General features: G+C 35.8%; 1 protein-coding gene across 2 annotated transcripts in view; it reads right to left on the bottom strand.

The window, feature by feature from the left end:
- PIBF1 (progesterone immunomodulatory binding factor 1) overlaps positions 1-20,562 on the bottom strand; it is a 230,298-nt gene that overhangs the window by 68,390 nt on the left and 141,346 nt on the right. For both annotated transcript variants that reach the window (XM_005894381.3, XM_070380581.1), the window contains exons 13-14: positions 19,031-19,121; positions 4,192-4,294 (exon numbers count right to left, since the gene is read on the bottom strand). In XM_005894381.3, the coding sequence (XP_005894443.3) occupies positions 4,192-4,294; positions 19,031-19,121 (194 nt within the window). The remainder of the gene's footprint in view (positions 1-4,191; positions 4,295-19,030; positions 19,122-20,562) is intronic.

Below are 20,562 nucleotides of genomic sequence, written 5' to 3'. Positions count from 1 at the left end.
CTGGAGAATCCCACGGATGGGGGAGCCTGGTGGGTTGCAGTCTATGGGGTCGCACAGAGTCAGACATGACTGAAGTGACTTGGCGGCGGCAGCAGCAGCAGCAGCAGCAAGATGGCTAGAATTTAGAAAAACCCAGAAAATGGAAAATATGCATTGGCGAGAATGAGAGAAATTGGAACCCTGAACATTACTGATGGGAATGTAAATGGTGCAGCTGGTGTGACAAACAGTTTCATGGTTCCTCAAAAAGTTAACAGAATTACCATGTGACCCAGTAATTCCACTCTTAGGTATGCACTCATAACTGAAAATATGTGTTCAAACAAACAAAAATGTACATGAATACTCAGTGCTATTTACAATAGGCAAATGATGGAAATGATAAATGTACACCACTGGTGAACAGATAAACAAAATGTGAAATATTTGTACAATGGAAATATTACTCAGTCATAAAAAATTAAGTACTGATAGTGCAACATATTAATATATGAACCTTGAAAACATTATGCTGAGAGAAGTCAGACACACAAAGGCACATTTTGCATGATTCCATTTATATGAAGTATGTAGAACAGGCCCATAGAGACAGAAAGCACATTAGTGGTTTCCAGGGGCTGGAGGGAAGGGAGACTGAGCAGTAAGTGCTTAGTGCATTCAGCGTTTCTCTCTGGGTGATGTGAATGTTCTGTAAATAAGTAGTGGTGATGATTGTACATTACAAACATAAAAACTATTGAACTGTACAATTTAAAATGTTTAAAATGGTGAATTTTATGTTACGTGAATTTTACTCCAATAAAAAAAGAAAAGGGCTTCCCTGATAGCTCAGCTGGTAAAGAATCTGTCTGCAATGCAGGAGACCCCAGTTCTATTCCTGGGTCAGGGAGATCCGCTGGAGAAGGGATAAGGCTATGCATTCCAGTATGCTTGGGCTTCCCTTGTGGTTCAGCTGGTAAAGAATCCGCGTGCAATGCTGGAGACCTGGGTTCGATCCCTGAGTGGGGAAGATCCCCTGGAGAAGGGAAAGGCTACCCAGTGACCCCTTCCAGTTTATTAGGCTGTAGTGGCATGATGGAGAACTATGTTTCAGTCTTTACTCTTGTTAGGAATAGACAGTCAGAAATGTTTAAAAAAAAAAAAAGACCAAAAAACCCAAACAACAAAAAGGTAAAATAACATTTTGTAACATACAGAAGTGAAAAGAATTTATCTCCAGTGGACCTATTTTATAAATATTGTTAAAAGAAGTATATCAACCAGAAGCAATATGATGCCAGGTGGAAATCTGGATTTACACAAAGGAATAAAGAACACCTTTGTTGAAAATCAGTTAAAACTCTATGTGTGAGTGTGTCCCTGGACTTTGTTTCAGTTATCTTTGTCTTTATGTCACTACCACATCATCTTCACTACTGCAGCTTTATAATGTCTTGAAAGTAGATGGTACTGGTCCTCCAATTCTGTTCAGGTTCAAAGCTTTTTGGCTCTTCTGTGTCCTTTCCATACAAACATTCAAAATGGATCATAAATTTAAACTATGAAAGATCTACAGGACTACACAGACAAAAACACTCTAACCATGAGTTAGGCAAAGATATTTTAGATACAACCTACAAAACACAGTCTAAAAAAGACTAAACTGAAGAAATGGACAAGATAAAAACTTCTGTTCTTCAAAGAACAGCATTAAGAGATGGAAAGTCAGGCCATAGAGTGGGAGAAAATATGTGGAAACCATATAGCTGATAAGAGACTTGTATCTAGAATAATTAATTCTCAAAATTCTCTAATTAAAAAAAAAAAGAAACTTGACTCCCTGAAAAAAAAAAAAGAAAACAATCTGATATAATGAGCAAAAAATTTGAACAGACACTTCTCCCAGTAAGGGAAACAAAGAGCAAAGATGAATCATTATGAAAATGCAAATTAAAACCACTATGAGAATGGGGTACACTTAAAAAGACTGACCATGTCAAATCATCGCAAGGATGTAGAGGAACTAGAATTTCATATGCTGCTAATGGAAAAAGTAGATAGTATGAACATTTTGAAAACAGATTGGCAGTTTCTTAAAACATTAGACACCTACCACACAATCCAGCTCTTCCACTCCCAGGCATTTACCCCAGAGAAACAGAAACATAGGTTTATATAAAGACTTGTACATGGATATTCCTATCAGCTTTATTTATAATCGGTAAAAACTAGAAATAACCTAAATATCTATCAAGAAGTGAATGGATGAACAACTGTGGTAAATTCATACAATGGAATGTTCCTCCTCAATGTAAAAGGAATGGCCTATGGACAAATCTTGAGATAATTATGCAGAATGAAAGAAGACAGACAAAAAAAATAGTGTGTGCATATTATATATATATATAAGGCTTCCCCAGTTGCTCATGCATATATATTCAATTTACATAAAAGTCTAGGAAATGCAAACTAATCTACAGTGACATGATGCAAATCAGTGGTGGCTTAGGGACAAGGATGGGGATGGGGAGGGCTGGGACAGGGATTCCCAAGGGACACAAGGAAACATGGCAGCAACACATCTGTTCACTATCTTGGTTTTGGTGATGGCTTCATGGTTATGCACGTCAGTTATATTGTACAGATTAAATCTGTGCAGATTAGTTTACATCAATTATGACTCAATAAAGCTGCTATAAAAGGAGTTATCTGTTTTCATTTTGAATATTTTCTAGCACTTTGATTTAGACTATTCATTTATGTATAATCTCAGTATAATTTTAATAACATAGAAATTAATGTTAAATTTAAATATTAGTCAGTTGATTCTTATCTCTGTATTAATTCTCAGAAATTCCAACATGGTTTACATATATAAATTACTCAAAAGAGTACAGATTCTGAGAGACTTTCCCTCCTGTTTTTTCAACATCTATCATGAAGAGTCTACTGGTATACAAGCAATCTAATATTATCACCTTTCAGCTAATTAGTTTATGGAATTCTTTTTCAATTTAAGAAAATTTTTCTAAGGCAGGAAAAAGTAAAATCCAAGGAATATATCAAATTCTAATACTTTTTTCAACTGCAAGGGAAAAAGTATATACTACAGTCAGTAGAAACCTTTTTAGGATTACTGATTCTCTATAAGTCTTATGAAAAAATTTCAAACATACACAAAAGTACAGAACTGAATACTGAATCTATATGTACCCGTCACCAAGCTTCAATCATTATCAACATTTTGAGATTCTTGTATTATTTACTGAGCTCCTCTCCCACATTTTTATGGAACATGAATTCCAGGCATTATATCAATATCACATCATATCATATCATATCATATCATATCATATCACAAATACTTTGAGCATAAAGATCCTCCTAATGCTGTAGCATTAAAAGCACATTACATAGAAGGCACTATGTAGACAAATATGAACAGGTCTGTAGGCAAACAAATGCGGAATATATGGTACATATTAACAGTTTTTAATATACTCATTTAAAAGTCCCTTTATTATAAGACCTAAAATACTAACATAGCAAAATTCATTATGCTGAAACTCAGGAAATAAAGGGAATGCTACGAAGGTGGTATCTTTGGTTTGAATTGGTTTTATTACTTGAATTTCAGAAGAATAGAAAACTGGAATTAGATACTGATTAAATAAGAAGATTGGAAGTACTATGTAAAATGTACATATTGTCTTTAAATGATACAGTAAAATGCTAAGCAAAAGAAATATAAATTTGAGATTTTTAAAAGTAAGTATAATTTGGGAACTATCATATATCAAAGACTGTGAGAGGTTAAGTGTATACCAGTCAAGTGTGTTTAATAGATAAGTCATTTTTCATCAAGGAAGTAAAAAAGCAAATTTATTTTAAAAACGAGGCTTTAGTTTAAAACTTAAAATGCCACCAAAATTTGCTAAACTTGCTTTGCCAGTGTATATTTTCAGAAATCAAAGCTTTGTCTGTCTAGCCTGCATTTATATTTAGTCTAGGTATTTAACCTCTTTTTTTGATCTTAGGTTTTACCATACACTGTACGTTGCTTTATTCAGTTAGTTTTCATAGACTGTAAAATCGTTTTGTACTAGCAAACAGCTTATTTTGAAACTGCTCAGAAAACACACAAGGAGTAACAAGGAATTACAATCAACACTGTGATTCTTCATGTGTGCTTCGTTTGTTTAGGGTATTTACCTCTTGTGAAAGCTGTGTTACTTGGTTCTTTTGATGGTCCAGGTCTTTTAAAACCAACGAGTTTTGTTTTTCTAACTGAAGCACTCTTCTTGCCAAGTGGACACTAGGAGAATGGAATAAGAAAATCAGTGTGTACAAAAGAGGACTACTACCTCAAACATTAAAAATGTGCTGTGTGCTTAAAAATTGACCATCTCCTAATAACACTTAAATATTAACAGGAAAAAATATAAAGTCAAGTAGTATTCTCAGGTGTCAACAGTAGGAGACCAACATCCCAACAACTCAGAATTTTGAAAGTAAAATAAAAAATCTTCATGATAATGCAACTGTGATATGTTCATTATCACAGTAATAGTTTCTAGCCCTTGCTATAAAAGTGGAGAGTTACATCGTGATATCTGCTTGAAAAGACCGCAAGAAAGCAATTTACAGCTTTTTTCCATTTTTTATAAAAATTTCCTTTTTACATAACAAATAAGGCAATTAGTTGAAACAATAATAACCTTGCACTTTGAAAAGCATCAGTGTTTTCCTCAGACAACATAATGCATTTCATAACAAAAAACACAACTGAAAAGATTTTCTATTGAAAATAGAGATGAAAAACATGTAGGAAAAGTAGAGACAGATGTCTAAGAGTAAAGGTAAAGATTCTGTACTAGAAGAAACTAAAAGATCACACTGTGATGACCACATCACAACTTATTTACTGAGTGTAACCTTCAGTATTTAAAATCACATTAAATGAAAAATGTCCCAATTCCACTTTTAAGACACAATGGAAAAATTAAAAAAGGCTCAGCTATAAAATGATTCTTCCTAACTACTGGGGCACAATGTTTTACGAAACTGCTAAAAATGCTGAAAAGACTTGTTCTGTAATTCCAGAAACTTAAAAATTTAATATTTATTACATTTTCATAGTCCATAAGCTTAGTCCATTAATCCCAGAATCTCAAGATCTGCAGAAATTGAGAAGACAGGATGTTCTACAATGACAAGAAGAAAAATATTTTCGTTCTAACTCAAATTATAGGACAGAAATAATTCCATTGTATTTTAAATACTTCCTAACATCAGAAAAAGGAATTCATACAAAACTCTGGAAAAATTGCCAAATATCACCCTATATACCTATTTCTAAGAACCTGTTATTCCAAATGATGAGTTCTTTTGTTATACAGTGACTGGGTAGCTCGCTTAGGTTTGCTCATATCTGAGTTTCTATCCTTTTGACGCCTAAGATTTTGCCTTAATAACCAATTGAAGTTAGACATGGAAAACACACAGTCTTTCTGTGCCTGACAATCATTTTTTACAAAAAAAACAGCTTTATCAACATAAAATTTTCTTGATATGTAATTTACAATACCAGAAATCCCATCGATTTAAACTTTACAATTCAATAGCTTTTAGTATATAGAGAATTGTACAACTATCAGTATAATTTAGTTTTAGAATATTTTCATTACTCCTCCCCCTCAAAAAAAATTTGTACCCATTAGCATTACTCCCTTTCCTCCCTGTTTAGTCTGAGGGAATCATTCATTTACTTTCTGCCTTTATTGATTTTTTAGGTATCTGCAGTTTAGTTACGTTTAGTTGCTCAGTCGTGTCTGACTCTTTGGAACCCTATGCATTGCAGCATGCCAGGCTTCTTTGTCCATCACCAACTCCCGGAACTTACTCAAACTTATGTCCATCGAGTCAGTGATGCCACCCAACCATCTCATCCTCTGTCGACCCCTTCTCCTCCTGCCGTCAATCTTTCCCAGCATCAGGGTCTTTTCCAAAGAATCAGTTCTTTACATCAAGTGGCCAAAGTATTGGAATTTCAGCTTCAGCATCAGTCCTTCCAACGAATATTCAGGACTGATTTCCTTTAGGATGGACTGTTTGGACCTCCTTGCAGTCCAAGGGACTCTCAAGAGTCTTCTCCAACAAACACAGTTCAAAAGTGTCTTCAGTGCTCAGCTTTCTTTATAAGTCCAACTCTCACATCCATACATGACTACTGGAAAAACCATAGCTTTGGCTAGACAGACCTTTGTCAGCAAAGTAATGTCTCTGTTGAGAAGGAAATGGCAACCCACTCCAGCGTTCTTGGCTGGGGAATCCCAAGGATGGAGGAGCCTGGTAGGTTGCCATCTATGGGGTCGCACAGAGTTGGACATGACTGAAGCAACTTAGCAGCAGCAGCAGCTAGGTTGGTCATAGCTTTTCTTCTAAGGAGCAAGCATCTTTTAATTTCATGGCTGGAGTCACCATCTGCAGTGATTTTGGAGCCCCCCCCAAACAAAGTCTCTCACTGTTTCCCCATCTATTTGCCATGAAGTGATGGGACTGGATGCCATCATCTTAGTTTTCTGAATACTGAGTTTCAAGCCAGCTTTTTCACTCTCCTCTTTCACTTTCATTAGGAGACTCTTTAGCTCTTCTTCACTTTCTGCCATAAGGGTGGTGTCATGTTATTGATATTTCTCCCTGCAATCTTGATTCCAGCTTGTGCTTCTTACAGCCCGGCATTTCACATGATATACTCTGCATATAAGTTAAATAATCAGGGTGACAATATACAGCCTTGATGTATTCCTTTCCCGATTTGGAACCAGTCTATTGTTCCATGTCCAGTTACAACCGTTCTTGGCCTGCATACAGATTTCTCAGGAGGCAGGTAAGGTGGTCTGGTATTCCCTACTCTTGAAGAATTTTCCACAGTTTATTGTTTATGGCTATCGTATACTCAATCCCCCAATGTAAAATATATCAAGTTCTCTAAAATCTGACTTTAACATAAGATACAGATCTTCTTCAAAAATGTTAATGCTAATTTTAAGTTCTGTTTACATTTTAAATCTGTTGACTCATCTTTGCAAACATCAGTATTACATATCATTAGCTGTGTCTTTTCATTCGGTTAATTTAAAAACTTTGCAGTTATCTTCATTCATACTTTCATTCTGTTTTTCTCATCGTCCATACATGTTAAAATTAACTCTTTTATCTTTCTGTCTCCAACAGAACTCAGTACTAGGGTCTTTTGTGACATGGCAATTTCTTAATAAATGTATGTTGGTAGTATGGATCATATTTGTGTAGTGTTCAGTATAAAGAATACATTATTGCATAGAAACAGTTATTGATGAGATTAAATGGAATAAAGGATGCACAAAAATAATGAGATGCAAAGGTCACCCATTACTAACATTTTCAAGCAGTTAATGACTTGAAGACATCAGGTTTAATAATATTAAACAGCTCATTTGGTTTGGGTGCTTTTTGTTTTGTTTGGGAATTGCCTAATGCTCTTGTGCAGATATGGTGTGATACCACTTATCAGTGTAAAATACCACATAACACAAACCACTGAATTCAAGAAATTCTTGGTATGCTGGTGCTTAAGCCCTAACACCAAAGATATCACTACATTGAATTCCCCTGCTTTTGGTTGGCGGGTTCTGAGGGAGAAAAATCTACTCTAAATAGAAGGAAGGTATCTTACAATTTCTTGAAATCACTCAGAAATGTGTTCTACAGTGTTTCAATGGATATTTCATAGCACTATTTGATTGAGAAAACCTTTCTAAGAACTGATGCTGATGGGAACAGCTGTGACTATTACTATGAATGCTAATATTGTCATTTATGACCCACGTTTAGAAAATGAAAGACACTGTGGTACAACTGGTCTACAACTGACTCACTGATCATGTTTCTAAAATTCACTTCCATTCTGACTGGCGTGAGATGGTGCCTCATAGTGGTTTTGATTTGCATTTCTCTGAGAATGAGTGATGTTGAGCATCTTTTCATGTGTTTGTTTGCCATCTGTATGTCTTCTTTGGAGGAATGTCTATTTAGTTCTTTGGCCCATTTTTTGATTGGGTCATTTATTTTTCTGGAATTGAGCTGTAGGAGTTGCTTGTATGTTTTTGAGATTAGTTGTTTGTCAGTTGCTTCATTTGCTATTATTTTCTCCCATTCTGAAGGCTGTCTTTTCACCTTGCTAATAGTTTCCTTTGTTGTGCAGAAGCTTTTAAGTTTAATTAGGTCCCATTTGTTTATTTTTGCTTTTATTTCCAATATTCTGGGAGGTGGGTCATAGAAGATCCTGCTGTGATGTATGTCGGAGAGTGTTTTGCCTATGTTCTCCTCTAGGAGTTTTATAGTTTCTGGTCTTACATTTAGATCTTTAATCCATTTTGAGTTTATTTTTGTGTATGGTGTTAGAAAGTGTTCTAGTTTCATTCTTTTACAAGTGATTGACCAATTTTCCCAGCACCACTTGTTAAAGAGATTGTCTTTTCTCCATTGTATATTCTTGCCTCCTTTGTCAATGATAAGGTGTCCATATGTGCGTGGATTTATCTCTGGGCTTTCTATTTTGTCCCGTTGATCTGTATTTCTGTCTTGTGCCAGTACCATACTGTCTTGATGACTGTGGCTTTGTAGTAGAGCCTTAAGTCAGGGAGGTTGATTCCTCCAGTTCCATTCTTCTTTCTCAAGATTGCTTTGGCTATTCGAGATTTTTTGTATTTCCATACAAATTGTGAAATTATTTGTTCTAGCTCTGTGAAGAATACCATTGGTAGCTTGATAGGGATTGCAAGAATGGCTGGGATCCAAAAGTCTACTAGCAATAAGTGCTGGAGAGGGTGTGGAGAAAAGGGAACCCTCTTACACTGTTGGTGAGAATGCAAACTAGTACAGCCACTATGGAGAACAGTGTGGAGATTCCTTAAAAAACTGGAAATAGAACTGCCCTATGATCCAGCAATCCCACTGCTGGGCATACACACTGAGGAAACCAGAATTGAAAGAGACACGTGTACCCCAATGTTCATCGCAGCACTGTTTATAATAGCCAGGACATGGAAGCAACCTAGATGTCTATCAGCAGATGAATGGATAAGAAAGCTGTGGTACATATACACAATGGAGTATTACTCAGCCATTAAAAAGAATACATTTGCATCAGTTCTAATGAGGTGGATGAAACTGGAGCCTATTATACAGAGTGAAGTAAGCCAGAAGGAAAAACACCAATACAGTATACTAACGCATATATATGGAATTTAGAAAGATGGTAACAATAACTCTGTATACGAGATAGCAAAAGAGACACTGTTGTATAGAACAGTCTTTTGGACTCTGTGGGAGAGGGAGAGGGTGGGATGATTTGGGAGAATGGCATTGAAGCATGTGTAATATTATATATGAAACGAGTTGCCAGTCCAGGTTCGATGCATGATACTGGATGCTTGGGGCTGGTACACTGGGACGACCCAGAGGGATGGTATGGGGAGGGAGGAGGGTTCAGGATGGGGAACACGTGTATACCTGTGGCGGATTGATTTTGATATATGGCAAAACCAGTACAATATTGTAAAGTTAAAAAATTAAATTAAATTAAAAAAAAATAAAAATTCACTTCCAAGTCAGTAGTAAGGACAGCAGAATACATCTTCTTACAGATTATTAAAAATCACGTTAAATGCCCTTAAGAACCCTTGTTCTAGGAAAAAAAGAAAAAGAAAATAGTATCAAGAATAAAAAAATACTGTGAGATAATTTTTCTTCAAAAAATAAAATATTTAAGCACACAGAACACTCAGGAGAAACGATAAATAAAACTTTTAATCATTAGAATACTTGCAGTTAAACTTTTTAAAAATGATAAAAAGAAAATTAGCAATTTTTCCCTCTGGATCATGAATATCAATGACTGTAGAAAAGCAAGCTGAGTTGGAAGAAACATATTCATTAATTAATTCAATACAATAATCATGAACATTCTCTTTTAACAAACATTTATTAAAAACCTATCATCTACATAGGCACTAGGATTTCACAATTTCTTCCTGGAGGAGCTAACTGTCTACTGAAGAAGATGGGCAAGTAAAAAAAATTATAGTAGTACATTAAATAATATAAAAGGCCACACTGAAGAATGAAAATTAACTAATGCAGTGACAAAGCAGAGAAACTGCATTCTGGGTAGAGGGAAAAGCAGAAGTGGAGAATGATCTGCTGGAGAAAATTGAAAGCAGTATGGTATGGATTGGAGCTTCCCAAGTAGCTCAGCAGTAAAGAATTTGTCGCCATACACGAGAGGCAAGAGAAGCAAGTTCAATCTCTGGGTTGGGAAGATCCCCTGGAGGAGGGCATGGCAACCCACTCCAGTATTCTTGCCAGAAAAATATCATAGACAGAGGAGCTTGGCAGGCTACAGTCCATGAGGTCACAAAGAGTTGGACATGACTGGAGCGAGTGAGCATGCATATCAGACACTTTTCATGCGACAGTGTGTGCATATAACATATATATGTATATATAAACATATGTGAGTGACAAAGAGTTGGACACGATTGAGCAACTAAACACACACACATACACATACTATTCCTGAGTACATGCTCAGTTTTTTCCCCCTAATAGGGATTCATACAAAAAGTTTGGAGACTACTGTTCTAGGCCAGTTTTGTCCAACAGAATACAAGCTACACATGCAATTTAAATTTTCTATTAGCCACATTAAAAAGGTACAAGGTTCTTACTTCACGATATCAAAAATTATCTCAAAGTGGATCAAGGACTTATATGAAAGAGTTAAAAGTATAAATTCTTAGAAGAAAACACAGAAGAAAATCTTCACAAACTTGGATCTGGAAAAAGATCCTCAGATATGGCACCAAAAGTACAAATGACAAAAGAAGAAGCAAACTGGACTGTATAAAAATTAAAAAGTTTTGTGCTTCAAGAGGGACTTCCTTGGTGGTCCAGTGGTTAAGAATCCGCCTGCCAATGCAGATGACATGGTTTCAATCCCTGGTCCAAGAAGATCCCACATGTCATGGAGCAAATAAGCCCACATGCTACTACTACTGAAGCCTGTGAACTCTAGGGCCTGTGTTGCACCACACAGAAGCCACCGCAATGAGAAGCCCGGGCACAACAATGAAGAGTAGCCCCCATTGGCTGCAACTAGAGAAAGTCCATGCATAGCAACAAAGAGCCTGAGCAGCCAAAAATAAATAAGTTAAAAAATACAAAGAGAGTAAGTGAAAAGGTAACCCACAGAACTGGCAAAAAAGATTTTAAAATACTTATCTGGAAAGGGACTTGGAGATACCAAGGGAACATTTCATGCAAAGGTGGGCACAATAAAGGAGAGAAATGTAATGGACCTAACAGAAGCAGAAGATATTAAGAAGATGTGGCAAGAAAACACAGAAGAACTATACAAAAAAGATATTCATAACCCAGATAACCATGATGGTGTGATCAATCACCTAGAGCCAGACATCCTGGTACACGAAGTCAAGCGGGTCTTAGGAAGCATCACTACAAGCAAAACTAGTGGAGGTGATGGAATTCCAGTTGAGCTATTTCAAATCCTAAAAGATGATGCTGTGAAAGTGCTGCGATCAATATGCCAGCAAATTTGGAAAACTTGGCAGTGGCCACAGGACTGGAAAAGGTCAGTTTTCATTCCAATCCCAAAGAAAGGCAATGCCAAAGAATGTTCAAACTACTGCACAATTGCACTCATCTCACACGCAAGCAAAATAATGCTCAAAATTCTCCAAGCTAGGCTTCAATAGTATGTGAACCAAGAACGTCCAGATGTTCAAGCTGGATTTAGAAAAGGCAGAGGAAAGAAAGAAAGAGGAACGAAAGAAAGTGAAGTAGCTCAGTTGTGTCCAACTCTTTGCGAGCCCATGGACTGTAGCCCACCAGGCTCCTCTGTCCATTGTATTCTCCAGGCAAGAATACCAGAGTGGGTTGCCATTTCCTTCTCCAGGGGATCTTCCCGACCCAGGGATCGAACCCAGGTCTCCCACATTGCAGGCAGATGCTTTACCCTCTGAGCCACCAGGGAAGCCCCAGAAAAGGCAGAGGAACCAGAGATCATATTGCCAACATCCACTGGATCACAGAAAAAGCAAGAGAATTCCAGAAAAACCTCTACTTCTGCTTCATTGACTATGCTAAAGCCTTTGACTGTATGGATCACAACAAATTGTGGAAAATTCTTAAAAAGATGGGAATACCAGACCACCTTACCTTCCTCCTGAGAAACCTATATGCAGGTCAAGAAGCAACAGTTAGAACCAGACATGGAACAATAGACTGACTTCAAATTGGGAAAGGAGTACATCAAGGCTTTATATTGTCACCCTGCTTATTTAACTTATATGCAGATTACATCATGCGAAATGTCAGGCTGGAAGAAGTACAAGCTGGAATCAAGATTGCAGGGAGAAATATCAATAACCTCAGATATGCAGATGACACCACTCTTATGGCAGAAAGTGAAGAGGAACTAAAGAGCCTCTTGATGAAGTGAAAGAAGAGAGTGAAAAAGCTGGCTTAAAACTCAACATTCAAAAAATTAAGATCATAGCATTTGGTCCCATCATTTCATGGCCAATAGATGGGGAAACAATGGAAACAGTGAGAGACTTCATTTTCTTGGGCTCCAAAATCACTGCAGATGGTGACTCCAGTCATGAAATTAAAAGATGCTTGCTCCTTGGATGAAAAGCTATGAGCAACCTAGATAACATATTAAAAAGCAGAGACATTACTTTGCTGACAAAGGTCCGTCTATCCAAAGCTATGGGTTTTCCAGTAGTCATGTATGGATGTGAGAGTTGGACCATAAAGAAAGCTGAGTGCCAAAGAACTGATGCTTTCGAATTCTGGTGTTGGAGTAGACTCCTGAGACTCCCTTGGACAGCAAGGAGATCAGACTAGTCAATGATAAAGGAAATCAGTCCTGAATATTCATTGGAAGGACTGATGCTGAAGCTCCATTACTTTGGCCACCTGATGTGAAGAGCTAACTCATTGGAGAAGACCCTGATGAAGGTAGGGGGAGAAGGGGATGACAGAGAATGAGATGGTTGGACGGCATCACTGACTTGATGGACATGAGTTTGAGCAGGCTCCGAGAGTTGATGATGGACAGGGAAGCCTGGCGCCCTGTAGTCCATGCTGTTGCAAAGAGTCGGTGTCTTACCTATATTATGTTGAGTTATGTTCCTTCTATGCCTACTTTCTGCAGGCATAGAAGGTTTTTTTTTTTTTAATTATAATTTTTTTAAATTATAAATGGGTGTTGAATTTTGTTGAAAGCTTTCTCTGCATCAATTGAGATGATCATATGGTTTTCTCTTTTAATTTGTTAATATGGTGCATCACACTGATTAATTTGTATATATTAAAGAGTCCCTGCATCCCTGGATAAGGTCCACTTGATCATGATATATGATCTTTTTAATGTGTTGTTAGATTCTGTTTGCTAGAGCTTTGTTGTAGACTTTTGCATCTATGTTCACCAGTGATATTGGCCTTAACTGTCTTTTTTTGTGGCATCTTTGTCTGATTTTGCTATCTGGGTGATGGTGGCCTCGCAAAATGAGTTTGGGAGTTCTCCTTTCTCTGAAATTTTCTGGAAGACTCTGAGGATAAGTGTTAGTTCTTCCCTAAACTTTTGGCCGAATTCACCCGTGATTGCTTCTATATTTCAACCTCCTAAATATTTAAATGTGGCACATTGCTGTGCTGAGTAGTTTGATGTTACGGGTGTATTCTTTCAGGAATCTGGGATATTAGAAGTCAGAAGAAAGGATGTGATTTTAGCTTAAATGAAATTCAAGGCAAGACAAATGAACAATTGCTCAACTATGCTGAGTTTATGTCTCCTTAACTACAATGCACATACAACGAAAACAAGTCTTTATAGTGAGTTCTTTATAATGAGTAACCAGGGATACAGTCAGGAAAAATGACTCCTGCTAAAGTCTGGTTGGTAGGCTATTTATTTATTTAGTACTGAACTCCTCAAGAAAGCACTGCTTTTACAGGTTCTTTGTTGATACTACAGTAGGTACAGCATTCAATTCTTCTTTGTAATTACATAATTGCCATGTGATTTTTTTTACCTGCACCAAGATCAAATTTGACATGAACTAGAAACTAATATCACCAGAGTACAGTTTTGTATTTAAATTTTAAACTAAATTTTTACCTGTTATATGGTAAATTAATTCCCATGGGTTATCTCTTAGCTTTCTTCAGCACCTCATGACTCTAAGTAAAAGTTACCATTTTGGATTTGTCAATGGAAGTCAGTACTTCTGATTATCACACACAATTTCATAGAAGCATAGCCCAGCCAAAGTGAACATGGTTGACCTTCGCTCACATCTGAGTTATCAAAGCACAATGGGGGACTGACACTCTGTCTTGAGTCCTTCAATACTGGATACTTCACTTAGTATTACCAAAATTTAAATAACTAACTGTATATACTTAGGTACCTGCTAATTAGTTACATAGTCTGAAATAACATTTGGCTTTTTGATCTTTTTCAGTTTTAGAAGGTCAGAGTTCTGTCTCTATTAGCATGGCATGAAGAAATGGTTCAAAAAAAGGGCACACAGGCCAGAATGATTTCAGCTTCAGAAAGCATCAGGTTGCTCCCTGCACTGCCCACTTTCTTGGCAGTTACAGGGACTAAATAAATAGTGGTGTATTCTGATTACCTATAGTTGTATGTCTTTTTCTAGTTTCTCTGTAGGGTTAAACTTTCAAGTTGATTAGCAGTAGCTTTTTAAAGGACTATTCCTAAAACCAACCCAAATGAAATAAGCACAACTTTTCTCTAAGGACAAAAATGAGAACTCACATATGTGAGAATAAAGGAGAGGAAAAACAAAATTACTTTATGCTCAAAAGTCTGCTAGAGAAAAAGAAAAGCTCCCTCTGTGTTATTTTTTCCTTTATTATAAAGATTAGTCTACTGTGAAAGTTTCAACTTAAAGCTCTTTATAAAACTAGACAGAAACTAAAACAAAGGTCAGTAGTACGCAGTAAATCTTGCAATTTGAAAGGTTTAAAAACCCTCAGAAAAGTCTCCACATTCAGGCCTGCCAAAACAAACAGAGATGCACACACTAGGACCACGTTAGTGCCTGGGTGTTGCCCATTTAGTGTTATAAGCTAAAGAGCATAACCAAAACATGCAACCAGAAAATCTTGTTTGCTATTTTCAAAACAATCATGACCGAAACAAAAACATTACTTCAGATTTTCAAGTTTAGTCAAGAAGAGCTTATTTTATTTTAATCTGCTTTAATTGTCTAAGCCCTTTTAACTTTCCATGACTTTGGCCCAGAAAGCTTAATACAATATTTAGTTATTGCTCATATCTCTCTTGAAAATTCAAACTGGGAGCAACCTTATTTAACAATTGTAATGCGTTTAGGATACATTTCTGGAATTTATTTTTCAAACTAATTTTTATGGGAAACTGGCATTATGGATCTATGTCTTAAGAAACTGACTTATATCAAAGAAAGTGAATCTCAAAACTAGTTTCATGTCCAGGGGTTGTTTCTACTAATTACTTCAAGAGGGTCTCATTACAATAAAACAAAATTGTTTTAAACGAAAATTCAAATTATGCCTCACTGGCATTTTTGGAACACTGGCCTCATCTCTAAAATCAATGCTTTGATCAATTTATTTTAAGGAACATTAACTAACATAACAAACTTCACTTGAACACCTACTCGATGCCAACATTCACTGTGATGAACTTCGCATCCATTTTCTCATTTTAATTTCATAATCTGCCTTAAGTGGCAATAGGCAACTAGTGAAAATTTTCAGTGACCGTCAATTTACTAACAGCAACATGGCACTCAAAAACAGAAGGCCTACAAACTAAAGTTTTGAATAACCATTGAAATTTATCTATTTATGTTCAGGGTAAAATTAGAAGACAAAAAGTTAAACTTCTAAGTTACACACAATAACACCATAAATATGTAGAAAAATATATCTATCTGTATACATTTTTGAATGGTTATCTTTGGATAGCAGGATTACTGGTAATTTCATCAATTTTCTAAAATAAACATGTATTATTTTTATAATCAGAAACCCCCTCAATTAAGTGCTACCCTGAAATACCTGAATTGGTTCCTGAGTATTTGTTGTTGTTAAGTCCCTAAGTTGTGTCTGACTCTTTTGCAACCCCTTGGAATGTGGCTTGCCAGGCTCCTCTGTTCATGGGATTTCCCAGGCAAGAACACTGGAGAGGGTTGCCACTTCCTTCTCCAGAGGATCTTCCCTATCCAAGGATCGAACTTACGTCTCCTGCTTTGTTAGACGGATTCTTTACCACTGAGCCACCATGGAATGGGTTGTTGAATATATGAGATTTCAAATCAAACACTGTATGAATGGGGTATATTGTATAGCAGATGTGAAACAAGTTCCTTTGAAATTTCAATACACTTTGTTATGGGCTGATGTATAATGGAAACTTTGTTATGGAAATATTTCATGGGCCATTCTGTTATTTTATAAGTCACCTTCCATTGTTTTAATTTCAAATGTGATGAATTACATATAAATTTTCTAGAAGATTATATTGCTTTCACCTTTTTTTTTGGATTGGAGGGTAATTGCTTTGCAAAGTTGTATTGGTTTCTGCCATACAACAATCTTAAATAAATTAAACCTAAAGCACAAAGCCATTAACTTCTTTACAAATATCCATTAAGAAATCAAATAAGGACTTTGCAAACTTCAGAAATGCATCAGATCCTCAAAAGGGATTTTCTTTGCCACGGGTCAACTTTGTGCGTACAGTAGGTACTCAATAAATTTGTTGAATGAATGGGAAAAGGAATGCATAAATGTCCTCTTTGGCTATCCAGACTTACTTTCCCTTCACTCCATTTAGATGACCTGAGAAGCACTTCCTCAAAATAACCCTCTGGTTCATCATGAGAAGAATGCCTGGCACCAGCTGGTAGGAGGTATTAATAGCATGCCCATTAGGCACTTGTTCAAGGCACATAGATAGCTCAGTGATAAAATCTTTAGAAATATTTGGACAGACAGTTAAGATTATGCAGAACATGAATCAGTTGTGGTTCCTTATATTTTCAGTCTAAATATTAAGAAAATCAACATCTGTTTTGGAAATTCCAAAAAAAATATTAAGGTAATAGTAATAATTGCTTTCAATTTTAGAATAACTGAGCATCATTTGGGGTTACCGAAAGAAACCTTACAAGAGAAAATTTCTTTTTTCTTGTGAACAAGATGCATTTGAAGGAATTGGATGCTAAAATAGAGAAGATTATGGACTTTTTCCTTCAAATTTCAATTTTTAGCATTTTACCAATCATTTGCCACTGATAAAAAAAAAGTTGCTTGCCCATAAAATTACCTTTCTATTTTTCCCTTGGCAATATAATCCTCAAATACAGAGATACCCTGAAAACGACAAATTATCCTAGGTCATCCTTAGTGAACTTGGAGGGACTCGGGGAAGAATGTGAACGGAATGGGATTACACCCAATTTTTCAAATAATACATGATTTAGAAATATTTGCATCTTCACTAAACAGAATTAACCATTCCAGCTACAATTTGTTATCTAGTAGTCAACTATCCTTGATCTATTTAGTGTAACTAGTAGGAAACACAAGTTCTAAGTATCTTTCTGTTGCCTCTCATAAAATGACCTATATCTTACATCACTTTTGATAGCCATAAAGACATGTTATCTTCTGAGCCAAAGCTTCTATAAAAGTGTTAGAGTTAAGATTAATTGCTTTTCTTACTTAGTATGTAATGTCTCTAAATGTTTAAACCAATTCATATAAAAATAACAGATAAACAAGCAGCTTTGAATTCTCAAATACTTAGATGAAGAGACAATTCTGCTAGCTATCTCACACCATGCTGGGTAGAGACAATGAAGAATAAACAAGAATAAGATTTACTTGCTGACCTTGAGGATCTTTCCATCTGGCTGGGGAAGCAATATGAAATGAGAGCTAACAAGATAAAGACAAATGCTTGTTGTGTGGTTACATGGAAAATAGATGTTTATAGGCAGGGAGATATACTACCATCATTTTGGGTAGAGAGACAAATAAGGCTGGAGAAGCAGAGCTACATGGAAGGGCTCAGAAGTCTGATGGAAACATTTAGATTTGTTATGGTAGCAAATGGGACTCTTTTTGCAAAGCAGGATGAATTTAGGTGGGAGAAAGGAGTTAGGTCAACTAGAAAACCAATTAATATAGGTACAATTTTCTCTTGGTATACTTTAAACAAATGTATTTCACAAAATAACTAGTGGATCTTCCAAAAATTTTCTTGGTCTTCATAAAGTCTTTTATATTTTCAGTCACAATATATCTGCTGGGCTTTCCTGATGGCTCAGCAGTAAAAGAATCTTCCTACAATGTAGGAATCATAGGAGCCACGGTTTTGATCCCTGGGTCGGGAAGATCCCCTGGAGGAGGAAATGGCAACTCATTTCAGTATTCCTGCCTGGAAAATCCCATGGAAAGAGAATCCTGGTGGGCTATAGTCAATGGGGTTACAGAGAGTCAGACTCAACTGAGTGACTAGTGCATATATGCTAGCTCTTTATCTCTCTCTCAATCTTTTTTCTCTCTCTTTCAAGTATAAGTCAAGGAATGTACGTGGGCGAATATGAAACAAGGGAAGAAAGGAGACACAATTCATTAATTTTAACCTGAAAAAATTTAAATGTTGCCATTATCATTGAATCCAATTCGAGGAAATTCTAATGTACACTTACAGTCTACTTAAAAATACACGAAAGGCATGATTATTACTTACTATGTTATGTTTCATGAGCAATGTAATATTTATGCGTAAGAAGAAATACAGTAACTTTATTTTGTCACTCCACTTAGTACATTATCAAAAAGCAGAATGTAATTACATTTAGCTTGACTAGATAAGTAAACAAATATATATTGATCGTACCTTTGCTTTAGTCGTCTTTTGGCTGTTGTGGGAACATTAGCACCATAGCCATAGGAAAAAAGAACCCTTTCGGCTTCAACTTCATCGTCAACTGGAAAATAATAAGTGTACACTGTGAAATTCTTTCTTCTTAAAAAGCATGGCAGAAGTGAAAATAAAAGAGGTCATAATAATGAATTAGTGAACATAAGAACACTTATATACATAATCTCAAACAGGCCATTTGTAAGTAGCAGTGTATTTCATAAAGTGTATGCTTGCTTGGAGTTGTCCCATCTATTGCTTCAAAGTGTAAGGGTCTGCATCATATGACACATTACGTTGTCTTGTTATAAAACATAATAATACAGTTTATTCTGATATTCAAAGGCTTTTTGCATGAAATGTTTGTTACATAATTATGAAAAAGTAAAGATAACCTCAATCTCATCATTTCTCTTCTTGATAAATGACTGTTTTTAATTAGAAAAGATGTTCATTAAAAAAGTTATCTAACTTGTTATCAAGTTATCCTAACTTGCAATAATGAAATTATGCATTTAAGTAGAATTACTTAATTCTACCCTGTACTCTGTAAAGAAAATGTACAGTTTAAGAACCTATTGATGACTTTTTTTTTAATTACAAAAAATTTAGCAACATTTACTTCTAAATTTTGTTATTGTCACACACTCCCCAAAAGAAATTTTAACCAATAGGTTAACATTTTATGAGTAAAAAGTTTAAATGCAATGACAATTTTACTGGAAGTTGAGATGAAAAAACATTTAATCAAAGGCCATAAAAACTAAAGGTTTATAGCTCAATTTAAAGCAGTCAATGACATATAACAATTTTTATAACATTATTCATTGATAACCATTATTTTAATGTAAAAAAGAGAAACCTACTTTCAGAAGTGTTTCAAGTTTAAAACAAAGCCACAAATTTTACATTAGTAAGGAAGTTACTTGCAGGCCTATCACTGTAATATGCCCTTTTTTGTTGTTTGATCCTGCTGTGGTACAGTAAATATTTTAGGAATATTTGTAAGCGTTTTCCTTCAATTTTGACTCTATTTTTCACACTGAACCAAGACCAGTTTTCAGAGGTCAGATTGTTAATTATGAGGGACATGTGGAAGCGAGAGATGCTTGGTGCCATGACCAGTTGTATTATCAGCTATTGCTGCTCAGATCCAAGTTGACTTCCCTTCATCTCTATCAGAGCTACAGCTGGCATTAGATACCCGTCTGACTCTTGTCTGTTTTAGACAGTTCTAAGTTCAGAAGAGAGAGGAGTAAATTTAGCTAACATCTCAAAAACTCATCACATACTGATGGACAACTTAAATTCGAGTTTAATACTTACTTGATTAGTAACTTATGGTATAATTATTCTAGTGATGATTTAATAAAGAAGCAACATGCTATACAACATGGTAAATGGTACTGAAGACATATGAATGTGTCTTAGAAGCACAACTAATATCTGAGTACTACCAATTTTCCCATGCTAGAGGCATAAAGAAGGTATGGGGAGAATGACATTTA

Source organism: Bos mutus, chromosome 12 (assembly GCF_027580195.1).
Source record: "Bos mutus isolate GX-2022 chromosome 12, NWIPB_WYAK_1.1, whole genome shotgun sequence".
In the NCBI taxonomy this organism is placed as follows: Eukaryota; Metazoa; Chordata; class Mammalia; order Artiodactyla; family Bovidae; genus Bos; species Bos mutus.
This window is presented reverse-complemented; position numbering and strand designations above follow the sequence as displayed.